Genomic DNA, 13,588 nt, shown 5'->3' with positions numbered 1-13,588 from the left:
ACATGTCAATCAATAGATGAATGATAAAGAAGATATGGTGTGTGTATACACACACACACACACACACACACACACACACACACTGGAATATTATTCAGCCAGGAGAAAAGGAAATGCAGCTATTTGCAAACACAAGGATGGGCCTCGAGGGAATTATGCGAAGTGAAAAGGGCCAGATAAAGACAAATAGTGCATGGCACTACTTACATGTGGAATCTAAATAAAAAGTCAAACTTCTAGAAACAGAGAGTAGAAAAGTAGTTGCCAGGAGTTGGGAATGGGTAAAGGTTGGTAAAAAGGTACAGACTTTATAAGATGAATATAGGTCTTAGCATCTAATTTAAAAGATGGTAATCACAATTGATAACTTTGTATTGTATAACTGAAATAAGGTAAGGGAGTAGAACTTAAATGTTCCAAATAAATAAGTAAGTAAGTGAGTAAGTGATGGATGTGTTAGCTACGTGGATGAGAGGAATCTTTTCATGATGTCTATCCAATCATCAGAACATATACTTTAAATATCTCACAATCTTATGTGTTAATTATACCTTAGTAAAGAAGAAAAAAAAGAAGAAAGCGAAAAAAATCCTTTGAGGAAAAAAAGGAAATAAATACGCCAGATTTACTGAATCAGGACCTTTGGGATTTAGCTCCTGGCATGCATAATTTGAACCACTCTCCAAATGATTTTGCTAAAACTCCTAGTTAAAAACTGCTGATTTTATAAAATGGAACTATTTTGGTTATCAGGAGGCCTAGATTATACTCTTAATTGCCACTGATTATCCCTGATATTTTTGATCTTCAGTTTCTTTGCCTATAAAATGAAGTTGTATTATATACACTTAGTGGCTCTGAAATAATAAAAAGCAAGATAGCTAAGTAGTTAAAATAGATGACATAAAATGTACTAAAACTCATATATTTAACAGAATGCATCACACTTTGTACTTATTCACATATTTTTGTCTGTATACTTTTAAGGAAAAATTTAAGTAAGATACTCTATAGACCACCACATTGACAAGAGAAGACAATTATCAGACTGACAACAAAGAGGATAGGACAAAAAAATGAGAATAGCAAAATCATAGATGTTGGGCAACACTGTGGATAATGAAAATTACTCCTGTATACTGTGATAAAAAGTATCACTATTTTGCTGTATAGCGAAGGAACTGATAATATGTGATCATGCTAAGTCATCAATAAAAAAGTTAAAGTAGAGGTGCCTGCGTGGATTAGCCAGTTAAGCATTTGACTCTTGATTTTGGCTCAGGTCATGATCTCATGGTTCGTGGGACTGAGCCCTACACTGGGCTCCGCACTGACAATGAGGAGTCTGTTTGGTATTCTCTCCCTCTCTCTCTGCCCCTCATTCCCCACTCACCCTCAAAACAAACATTAAAAAATAAGTTAAACTATATGAATTTTGTTTGAAAACACAGGGAAATGTATAATATATTTTATAAAGATTTCCAAGCTAAGCCACTGGAATGACTAATACAAGGTAATACAAAGAGTCAATTATCTGTTATTGAAAAGCTCAGCTACTTTAGTGAAGCTTTCTGGATTCTGCCTCCTTTCCCTGTCCAAAACCAACGAGAGCCTGTTAGATACTAGTATTTGCTCCCATAACATCCTAATAAGAGGTTAATACCCATCTGTCTTTTCACTAACCATATTGTGTAATTTATCTGCTGATGTATATTAGACTGTAAGCATAAGGGGAAAAGCCATGCATTATTCATATTAGTAGACCTAGAAAATAGCATAATACCTAGCACATATTAGATGCTTGGATATGTTTAAATCAGTGAATGAATTCAGGATATTTCATCTTCCAAGGTTTTATTACATTGAGTTTCTCATTTCTCAGGGCTTCTCAAGTACAATTCTGAGAACAAACTAAATAAGAAATAGAAAGCTTGTTAAAAAATAGATTCAAGTTGCATTTTTGATTTCTTAAACAAAAAATTAGATTCTTAGACCACCCCTGAAGCTTCTGGGATGGGACTCAAAAATCTGTACTTTTACAGAAAGATCCCTAGGTGATTCTGACATATAATTAAGTTGGCAATCAATGCAGGACATCACTTTTTTGTCTAAAATTATTTCAAATGTCTAATGTTGCCTCCCCTAAAAGACTGTACAGTGACTTCCAAGAACAGCCATCATGTAATATACAAGGTAGCATGCTCTCTTAGTCTCACAAAGTACTAGTCTGTTAGCCAGCTTGCTCTGGCTGCATATACTCCCAAGCCAGATGGACCTCCTCATCTATACTCTTTCCTACCACAAAACACCTTCTCTAATCAATTCTTTCATTGTCTCTTCCAAGAATTACAAGAAAAGATGTCCTTCTTCCTTTCCAACTTGCTCAATTAATATGTAGCTTAACTTAATTCAAGTAGAATGAGTCCTAAGAATTTTAAACTCGTGGCTTAGAGTTTCTGGCTATGACATTATCTCTCTCATATGGGTTATTGATTTTCAAGGGAAAACTTGACATTACAACAAGTATTGCCCTGGATACAGTAACTTGGTGCAATGCTAAGAGGCCAACATGATTGAGAGTAATGGCAAATTATAAGAAATGTGTTTTATATTTAAATCAGGTCATCAAGGATCTGATACTTTAAGTCATTAAAGACCTGACAGCTGTACAAGCAAGGATTTTCTCTAAAGATAGCAGTATTATATGCTGCTTATTAAGCTGGAAAAGGAACCACAATCCTCAATGCTGCTGTCACTTTGTACTTCTCATTTACACACATCTTGACTTTTTATTGGACACTAAAACAAGACTAAGTACAAAAGGTTTTGCCTCATGTGAGGAGTTTACCTATTATTGTAACTTTTAAAAAAGCATGAAGAGGCTCTCTGCTCTTCCTCCACCCTTTTACACCAAAAAAATTTTTTTTAAGTTTTAAATTTTTTAATTTGTTTAATGTTTATTTATTTTTTTTTTTTTGAGAGAGAGAGCGCGTGTGACACAGCATGAGCGGGGGAGGGTCAGAGAGAGAGAGAGACACACACACACAGAGTCTGAAGTAGGCTCCTGGCTCTGAGCTGTCAGCATAGAGTCAGATGTGGGGCTCGAACTCACAGACTGTGGGATCATGACCTGGGCCGAAGTCGGATGTTTAACTGATTGAGCCACCCAGGCACCCCTAAAATTTTTTTTTTAAGTTTTTTTATTTATTTACTTTGAGAGGGAGAGAGAGCATGAGCAGGGGAGGTGCACAGAGAGGGAGAGAGAGAGAATCTCAGTGCAGAGCCTGATGCAGGGCTCAAACTTACAAACTGTGAGATCATGACCTGAGTCAAAATCAGGAGTTGGGTGCTTAACTAGCTAAGCCACTCAGGTGCCTCTGCTCTTCCCCCTTTGACAGGCAGTCGCATCTTCTGGTGCACATCCCTGAGACACAATGGTGAAGGATGGAGTAAATGGATGGCCATATTGGGCATCTGGTCACCAGTGTTGCTTTTAAGTCTGGCAAAGTGGATACTGTTGTCATCAATGACCTCTTCATTGACCTTAACTACATGGTTTACATGTTCCAGTATGATTCCACCCATGGCAAATTCAACAGCACAGTCAAGGCTGAGAATGGGAAACTTGCCATCAATGGAAAGCCTAATTCCATCTTCCAGGAGCATGATCTCACGAACATCAAATGGAGTAATGCTGGTGCTGAGTATGTTGCACAGTCCACTGGGTCTTCACCACCATGGAAAAGGCTGGGGCTCACTTGAAGGATAGGGCCATCATCTCTGCCCCTTCTGCTGATGCCCCCATATTTGTGATGGGCATGATCCACGAGAAGTCTGACAACTCCCTCAAGATTGTTAGCAATGCCTCCTGTATCACCTACTACTTGGCACCTCAGGCCAAAGTCATCTATGACAACTGTGGCATCATGGAGGGACACATGACCACAGTGCATGCCATCACTGCCACTCAGAAGATCATGGGTAGTCCCTCTGAGAAGCTGTGGCATGATGGCTACGGGGCTGCCCAGAGAATATCATCACTGCTTCTCCTGGCACCGCCAAGGCTATAGGCAACGTCATCCCTGAGCTGAATGGGAAACTCACTGGCATGGCCTTCCATGTCCCTACCCTAGTGTGTCAGTTGTGATCTAACCTGTCGCCTAGAGAAAGCTGCTAAATATGATGACATCAAGAAGGTGGTGAAGCAGGGATTAGAAGACCCCTCAAGCACATCTGGAGCTACACCAAGGACCAGGTTGTCTTCTACAACTTTAATAGTGACACCCACTCTTCCAATGCTGGGGCTGGCATTTCCCTCAATCACCACTTTGTCAAGCTTATTTCTTGGTATGACAATGAATTTAGCTATGGCAGTGGGTGGTAGACTTTATGGTCCATATGGCCTCTAAGGAGTAAGAGCTCCCTGGACGACTAGCACCAACGAGAGCAAGAAGAGAGAGAGGCTCTCAGCTGCTGGGGAGTCCTTGCCCCAACTTATCCCCCAACACACTGAGAATCTCCTGACCTCTATACAGTTTCCATTCCAGACCCCCTGAAGAAGGGGAGGAATTTGGGGAGCCAAAAATGTCAGGTACCACCAATAAAGTATACTGTAACCACCTACTGCCCCGAAAAAAATAAAAAGCAGAAATTTAGTAAAGAAAATGATACACATTAAGAAAGAACACTGGACTCTGTGTAGATGCTGTCTAATAGTATGTATGCCTGTAGTGTTGTTAAAGTGAGGCAGGAAGGTAGAAGGTCTTAGGAGACAGCTGGGAGAAAAGACAGAAGGATAGAAAAGAGAAACTAGACAAAATGTGCTAGGGGAACAGGAATTGAACTTGTCTAATTTGTTGCTACACTTCCAATTCTTTGCAGTATCTGATACCCGGGAGGCATGCAATATATGTACTAAAGGAACAAACGGATGAATGAATAATATAAAGGTTACTGCTAATTGCCTTTTCCTTTCTAGTAATTTTATTTTGCCATTAGCCAAGCTCATTTCCCCTATTTTAAAAAAAAAGACTGTCACTTTTCCCTTCTATTCTGTACCCATTCACTCCTTTATTTAACCTCTAAACTTCGTGAAAGATGGATTTAATCTTGTTTCAATTTCCTCTCTGCCTACTCACATCATTTGTTTTCTGCTACTAACATTCCATTGCAAGGTCAAAGATCAGCAGTGACTTCATCATCACCATTTTCTCCCCTCTCACTCAGTTCTTATACCTCTATAGCATTTCATTTCAAAACTCAATCTCTCCTTCTGAAATGCACATCTCCATTTACTCTTGTGGTATTTCATCATTTTGGCTATCCTCTTACCTCTTTGACTAATCTTTCTCTGACCTCTCTTCTCATCTTCAACTCTTCAAATATACCCCAAGGTTTTCCCTCAGCTCTTCTCTTTCTAAATTTGCTTTTTGGAAAAACTCCTCATCTCTCATGGTCTGGGATTATTTCTATATACATGAGTCCAATTTAGAATTCTCTCTTGAGCTTCCCTACCTCATCTCTGAATGCCTTCTGGACAGTTTCAGTTGGATAGCTCACAGATATCTCCCTTCATCATGTCCAGAAGTGAATTTATTTACTTCTCTTTTGCCTATAATATATATCCCCCTTCTTGAGGAATAGTCCATCCATACATTGTCCAGGTCACCTATTCAATCATTAACATCCAAAATAATTTTCCATTCTTTACAAACACTTCAACTTTTTCTCCTGAACTGCTATAACACTTATATTCTCTATAAATGCTGTCTATCAGTGCTGTCTCAGAATGTTCTGCAATGATGGAAATGTCCAATATAGTACTCACTGGCAACATGTTACTATTGGGCAGTTCAAATGTCCTTAATTTGTTTAACTGAGGAACCAAATTTTTCATTTCAGTTAATTTAAATTTAAATTGCCACATTAGTCTAGTGGTTACTGTATTTAACAGCAGTAGAATACTTTTTTCTTAATGCCATTCTGGAACATGAAGTCCAGAATAGGGCTCAAGAGCACAGGCTCTTGAAGCAGACCACCTGGGTTTGAATCCCAGCCCTATCATTAAGTAGCAATGTGACCTTGGACAAGACATTTAATACCTCTGTGCCTCTACCCCTTCATGTATCAAATAGCGGCACTAATAGCACCTACCTGGAAGGGTTGTTGTGGGAATTACTTGAATTAGCTTGTAAAATAGGTGCTTAGGCAAAGTAAGCACTAAGAAATATCAGCCATCATTCAGTATTATCATTTTTAAAATCATTCATTTATATGAATTTTGTCTCATCTACTAGATCCTACTTCACATTCTTAGTGAGGATAGAGGTTGTCTTTTCTTTTTTAATTTCTCCCCAGTGCTTGCACATTATTATGCTGCCCAAAGAGGAAGTCAATAAATATTGATTGCATGCAATGTGTAAATGAGAGAGTTAAAATCCCATTAAAGTGAACTGGAAATGACAAGTCAATTTCCTTATTTATAATTTGTGAAAAGATTAAATTCTGTAAGTCTTGTTTTCATAATTAAGAGTAGCCATGCATTTATATTAGTCCCATTAGACTTGGGGCAACAAAATTAGAAGACATTCATGAGTGAAAGAATACTGTAAAATAAAACTTTTCTCTTTTTTCCCTTCAATTCAGTTATGAATTCCTCTCCAATGCGTGCTAAATCCAAAATGTTAGTAATTACTGAGTACATACACTAAGCTCCTTAGTTTCACCCAGTACTTGAAATTAAACAATTACATTATCACCTTTATCATCTCTATTTTTAGTAGGCTCTTAGATGTGAAATGAGCTAAAACAGGCAATTGTTTCTAAGAGTTTTGAAAAGAGTATATTGATGGATCTACGTGGATTCTGGGGATACCCTTTTTCTGGTTTCAATAATATAGAACCTGTAACTGCAATATAAAAGTTGCTACAGAAGAAAGCGTTCCAAGCTATTTAGGTACGGGTTTTATCAGATTTAATCATTCTTGCTAGAGGGAAGAACTGTTCACTTTATTACAACAATAGTAAAAACAATTTACATGTCTATGACAACTTTTCTTAAGATTATCATTTACAAATGCCTTTTACTTATGTTGTCATTCTAGAAATGCATTCTTCTCAAAGATGAAAGATAGAGACCTACCAGCCCAAGACCCAGTGACGAGTAATAAAAGCAAGGTAACTTTCACCTCCACATGCCCCATTCTTCAACAACAACACAATTCAGGCCAGCCTGGCTTTATAGGAGTCAATTAGTACCAGACTCATTCTAGTAAAATCAGTCACACTATAACACAACCTACAAACCTGTAGGCTGCTAAAACAGGTTTTATTTACCTATATTCTGTAGAAGATAAACTAAGGCACAGAGAGTAAATGAATTAATCTAAGGTCACACTTGAGGAAGCAAAGGGCAATATGGGAACTCACCCAGGAAGTAGGAATTTAAATCTAAGTTTCTTTTCAATGTTACGTTTGCTCATATAAAGGGATTTAGAAAAGTCCAAAAGGAAATTCTGTCCGGCACTTGCTATTGGCAAGTTGCCAACTGAACTCATTATCTAGTATTTGCTTTTCTCCTATATCCAAGAATTTGGGAACACTGCAGACTGAAATGACACACACAAGTCTCCTCTGACTTCAACTTCACAGAAATGCCATAAAAATATTTTTATAAAATAAAGATGACAAGCTCAAGAAAAAAAAAAAGGGAAATCCTGAGATGCTAGAGATGAAGAACTTAAAATCAGAATGAGAAGTGGGAGCTGACCCAGATTCAGAGATAGCTTCAGGGGCTGGTCCCTGGAGTTTTAGTGTCCATCCAGGAATAGAGATTTGTTTTCTGGCTTTTTTTTTTTTTTTTAATGTTTATTTATTTTTGAGAGAGAAAGAAAGAGAGAGGCTGAGAGAGGCAGAGAAAGAGGGAGACAAAGAATCTGAAGCAGACTCTGTGCTGTCAGTGCAGAGCCTGATAAGAGTCTCGATCTCACAAACCGTCAGATCATGACCCACGCTGAAGTTGGATGCTTAACTGACTGAGCTACCCAGGTACCCCTGTTTTCTGGCTTTTAGGGCAGAATATATATGGGTGAGTGACAAAGACCAGACTACAGTTCCCTTCATGAAATCTGGACCCTTGATGAGCTGCCCAGTCAGTGAAAGAGAGTAGGAAGTACTATCCACTGGCTCAGGAGAGTAGGAAAAACTTTCTGACAGGGACCTCAGGTAGGGGTGGTACAGAAGAGATAGGGGGTCCACAAAAAATGAAAACCAGACGCCTGTACTATAATTGGAAATTTGGAGAATATATATTATCTAGGTGGCATGGAGACTCCTAGCTGTAAAATTATAAGTACCATTGAAATCCCTAGGGGCCTGGCAGCAACAGAAATGAAAAAGTACTGTACTTTCACAACACAGCACACAGAATTTCCACAAGGAAGAGGGGAAAAAAATATCCTACTGAAGATGTAATCATCTTCAAAGAATTATAAACCATACAAAGATACACATTTTCATGAGGTATAGTCAGCAACCACAGCAAGTCGAATATCACCCACTCAGAAAAAAATGAAAAAATCCAAAAGAAACCACAAAATACTATGTTAATAAAAATAAAAAGTAAAACCATAATGAAAGGTCAGGATATTTTTAAACATTTTGATATTTGAAAAGGAACCAAAAGGAATATCTAGAAATAAAAAAATTATAGTTACTAAGATGAAAAACTTGGTGAATATATTAAAAAGCAGATTAGACATAGTTGAAGAGATTCTTTTTTTAAAAATAATTTTAATATTTATTCATTTTCTGAGAGAGAGATGTAGACAGAGTGCGAGTGGGGGAGGGGCAGAGAGAGAGGGAGATACAGAATTGGAAGCAGGCTCCAGGGTCTGAGATGTCAACACAGAGCCTTACGCAGGGCTCAAACTCAAGAATTTGAGATCATGACCTGAGCTGAAGTCGGATGCTTAACCGATTGAGCCACCCATGCTCCCCAAGAGATTCTTAATTAACTGGAAGGCAGATATGAGTACATGATCCAGAATACACAAAGGAGAAAAAAAGAATAGAAAACCTGGAAGTACAATGAAAAGATACAGAGAACAAAAATCTAACAGAAGTTCAAAAGGGGAAGATAGAGGGAATGAGGGAAGGCAATAGGTAGTGGCTAAAATTTTTGAAAAATAAAGATAGACAGGAGAGGCACAACCTCTGACAAAATGACTAAAAATGAACCCATATCTAGACATAAATTAGTAGAACTACAGAACATCAAAAACAATCTTTTAAAAGCAACTATAGAGAAGAAATTACCTTAAAAAAGAATAATAATTAGGCTGATAAAAGATTTCCAATTAGTACCAATATAAGTCATAGTCTGTGGGACAACAACTTCAAAGAACTGAAGGAAAATAACTGTCAATTGAGCTAATTACCATTCCTTCCCAATTTTTTTCTTTAAAAAAATTTTTTTTAATGTTTTTATTTATTTCTGAGAGACAGACAGCATGAGCAGGGGAGGGTCAGAGAGAGAGGGAGATACAGAATCCTAAACAGGCTCCAGGCTCTGAGCTAGCTGTCAGCACAGAGCCTGACGCGGGGCTCAAACCCACAGACCGTGAGATCATGACCTGAGCCGAAGTCAGACACTTAACCGACTGAGCCACCCAGGCGCCACCCCGCCCCGCCATTTCTTTCTTAAGCCAATGGAGAGATGTATGCCAGCAGAAGACACACCTGGACAGGACTAGCTGGGATTAGCAAAGACCAGCAATATATGGAAAGGTAGTTAATTTGGTGGAATCCGTACACAAGTTTCCTAACTGTGAGGTGGAAGAGAAGATCTAGACATAAGACTCTAGAAGCTTTTGACTTTACATTTTTATTTCTAGCCAAAAGTTGTCAGTCTTAGTGCCAAAGGATTAAATAGAATTATTTATGGAGCATGTTAAGTGAACTCTGGGTATATAACATAGTAATTAACCCTGAAGTCTCTGGATTAAGACGATTTAGACAGATTGAAATCAGGTGCACCCAGGGTGGTATGACCATAGACTTCATTAAGACCAGGATCTAATCTTAACTCTTTATTTTGCACTGAGTAAATTTGATCAAGGTACTTTACTTCTCCATGCCTTAGTTTCTGCAGTTATGTCTCAGTTTAAAAAAAGATTAAATAAGAAAAGACATACAAAGCCTTTGGCATAGTATCTAGTGCAGAGTAGGTAGTTAATATAAAGCCTAGCTATTAGTATTAGTTTTGACTACAGCACTGTAATTTGATCATGTAGTTTGAAGGACTGATCTTTAATATGACTAAAGAAAAACTAAAATATCAGAAACACATACTCTGACATCTACTGAGCAGCCCACAGTCCACGATGGATTTCCCAGTACTTGATTTTGGCACAGAAGATGAACCAGTGAAGATTTCCCAACACCTGTAAAAGATTTAAGAACTCTAGTCATGTAAGAGACATGCTGAAATATCTAAAAGTAAGACTGACCATATGCAGTAATAATGATAGGTAAGGTACAGTTGGCTAAAGGGTGGTCGTACCATACCAACCATTTAATAAGCTTTATGATAAAGAGAAGATGGTTAAGACAGTGGTTCTCTCAAATTGTGCTTGAATATTGTGACAGGGATTCACCATTTCACAATTCTGTATTTAGACACTCTAGTTCTCCCATACAGTGATTTGTAAAAGGCAGCCAATAACTTGGCTCAGACTTGACCCTTTGGAAAAAGAGAACTACTCTATTCCCTCTTCTACATCATGGTCCTTTACCTTAAGGCAGCACTTTATTTTCTTGTAGACCCTTTGGGTTCAAGGTAACATAGTTATTAATGCTAGAATTAGCATTTGGAGATCTAGATGAAGAGGAAAGAGAATGAGTTCTTCTGTATACCTGTATGTAGAGTCTCTCATTCAATTAACAGCATTTGGGGATGCCATTGTAACACACATAGTTGGTGAATCTTTATGTAACACTAGTTGTATCAAAAATGCAGACCATCTCTTTGTGTGCATTACTGTGTATGGACCTATTATGTTTATTTTTTATTATAAAAAGTTATATTTACAGACAATCTGGAATGAAATTTAAAGAAGCAAAAATAGCCGGAAGAGCACTATAAGCAATGTAGGTTTATTTAATACCATTAGCAGGGGTTTTCTAAAAGTAGGTTGTTATTGTGTATATATGGTGAACTTAAAACAATACACGCCTTTGCTTACACAGCTGGTTTGGTCTGAAATATCCTCCCCATTCTCCCCATTCATTTCCCCTCCCCCATTGGCCTGGTGAATTAATCTTTCAAGACTCTTTCTAGTTATAAAGTCTTTTTGAACTACACAGTGGTAGAACTAAGCACACTATCCACCATCCTCTGGGTCTCCTCTGTACCCTGTACATTTTTCTACAAAGCACTTAAAACACATTGTTACATTTCTTTGTTCACAGTTTTTATTCATTCAGTTTAAGTTCTTTGAGGGTTGGGACTAGGTTTTACACATTGTTTTTATCTCCAGTCTCCAGAACAGGGCCTTTATTTAGTGGTTAAAATTTTCCATGTTATTACAGAATCTTCATGAACATTTAAAAATATATATTTATTTATTTTTGAGAGAGCACAAGTGCAGGGAGAGGGGAACAGAGGATCTGAAGTATGCTCTGCGCTGACAGGCTGCTAGCCAGCCAGATGTGGGACTTGAACTCACGAACCTGAAATCACAACTTGAGCTGAAGTCAGATGTTCAACTGACTGAGCCACCCAGGTGTCCCTTCATAAACATTTTCAATATCTCCATAGTAGTTCAGAGAGTAGACATAACAATTTACTTATCCATTCCCTCATTATTAGATATTCAGAGTATTTTGAACTTTTCATTATGCTAAGAAAAGACTTGTTTAAATTTTTGTTTCAAATTAAAAATGATTTCCTTATTATACCTTTCCAGAAGTGAAATGAACATTTAAAGTTCTTGATATGTTGAGAACTTTCATCTGGCTACTCTGCCACCAGCCATACATATAAGCCTGCAAATCCTGTTGCACCTCAACAGTACATATATTGTTGCTTTTTCATCTAAGTTTGAGAAAAGAAAAAAATGACATCTTGCTTTGGTCTGCATTTCTTTACCTTCTGGTAAAGATATCCATTACAATCTCCTTTGTTAATTAGTTGTCTTTCCTCTCTTATGAAATTATCTGTTGATGTTCTCTGCCCTCTTATCTAATGGGTTTTAGGGTTATCAATTTACAAAACCTCTTTTTATATTAGCTGTCTTGTGCAGTTGAATCAAATATTTTCCCAGGTTTCCCTTTAATTCTTTTTATTTTTTTCAATGCAGACATTTTAGATTTTTGAGTACTCAAATTTGGCTCTGTCTTTGTATTTCACTGCACTGCATCTGGTATCTGTGACCGTTAGGGCATATTGTTTGTTTCTGTGTTTGCATGTATGTTGTCTATGTTGGAGACATCTATCTACTTAGTTATCAGCCTGATGCAAAGCTTAAGCTTCTAGTTAAGTTTAGCTGTGTCAGTAAACATCTCTATGCAGTTAATATTGTATAGCTCTCCAAGAATTAACTGTTTTGGGTGATAAGAGTTGACTAACCCTGGATAGACTGCCAACAGTAAGAACTATTGAAGTGCCATGAAAATTGGCTAACTATTAATTTCTTTAAGAATTTAGGGAGGTACTAATTCTATGCTTTTACCATTAGAATCGAATTAGATCAGAAGAATGCCCTTGATTTGCTTGGGAGAAAAAGTGCAATATAATTAAATAAATGCCAATTCCAAATACAGTTGTTGGTAATGTGTTAAGCTTATCCCTTATCTCTGAAAGAACAAAGAGGAAAAAATGTATGTGTGTTATTGGTGAGACTTGCAGGATTTCTTACTAAATTATCAACTATCTCTAGGGGATATAAAACAAATCTCTAAATTTCAAGTGATTCTTTCATATATTTGTGAAATCCTCAACATTTCACAGGAGATATAAGCCTTTATTCAAAAATACAAAGGCTGATGAAACGTAAAAAGCATATCCTTACCTGACTGTTAGTAAATCAGTGTTAAAAGGGAATTGACAAAAAGGCAATAACCCATTTTACACACATAGCCTAATATCCATGAATGTGTTACAAGATCAATCAAGTAGGCATGACTGTGTCTTCTGTTTTACAACCAGACTATCAGGAAAAAGAAAAGCTTACTAATTGCCTGATCATTTTTCCATATTTAATGCAGCAGCCAATTCAACCCTGTTATGTAATGCATTGATTTCACAGTTACAGCCTCAGCACTTACTGTAGTGCCTGCTGTGTAGCAGGTACTTAAGTATTTTTGTGAAAAAGAAAAAAATGGACTAATTCCAACAGTATGGAACACGAAGTGTTGGTTAGATGCGATAGAAAAGCGAATTAAAAATGAGAGAGAAAGCCTACTTTATACATCACGAACCGTGTTAGCTCTAGATTTGTCTCAAATTCTACTTGGTGATACTCTTGACAAGTCCCGTTAGAACATCATTACTGAGTGACTTCATTAACTTCAGCACCACTTCAAGCTA

At 37.4% G+C, this 13,588-nt stretch overlaps 1 protein-coding gene and 1 pseudogene across 2 annotated transcripts in view; one reads left to right on the top strand and one right to left on the bottom strand.

Annotated features, from left to right (window-relative positions):
• Nucleotides 1-13,588, bottom strand: part of RABL3 (RAB, member of RAS oncogene family like 3) — a 39,483-nt gene that overhangs the window by 24,605 nt on the left and 1,290 nt on the right. For both annotated transcript variants that reach the window (XM_077776688.1, XM_077776689.1), the window contains exon 2: nt 10,351-10,442. In XM_077776688.1, coding sequence (XP_077632814.1) covers nt 10,351-10,442 — 92 coding nt within the window. The remainder of the gene's footprint in view (nt 1-10,350; nt 10,443-13,588) is intronic.
• On the top strand, nt 3,435-4,416 carry LOC144242005 (glyceraldehyde-3-phosphate dehydrogenase pseudogene; annotated as a pseudogene).

This window comes from Crocuta crocuta, unplaced genomic scaffold, assembly GCF_008692635.1.
Source record: "Crocuta crocuta isolate KB4526 unplaced genomic scaffold, BGI_CrCroc_1.0 scaffold87, whole genome shotgun sequence".
In the NCBI taxonomy this organism is placed as follows: Eukaryota; Metazoa; Chordata; class Mammalia; order Carnivora; family Hyaenidae; genus Crocuta; species Crocuta crocuta.
The sequence above is the reverse complement of the archived record's forward strand: the minus strand, read 5'-3'. Positions and strand labels throughout refer to the sequence as shown.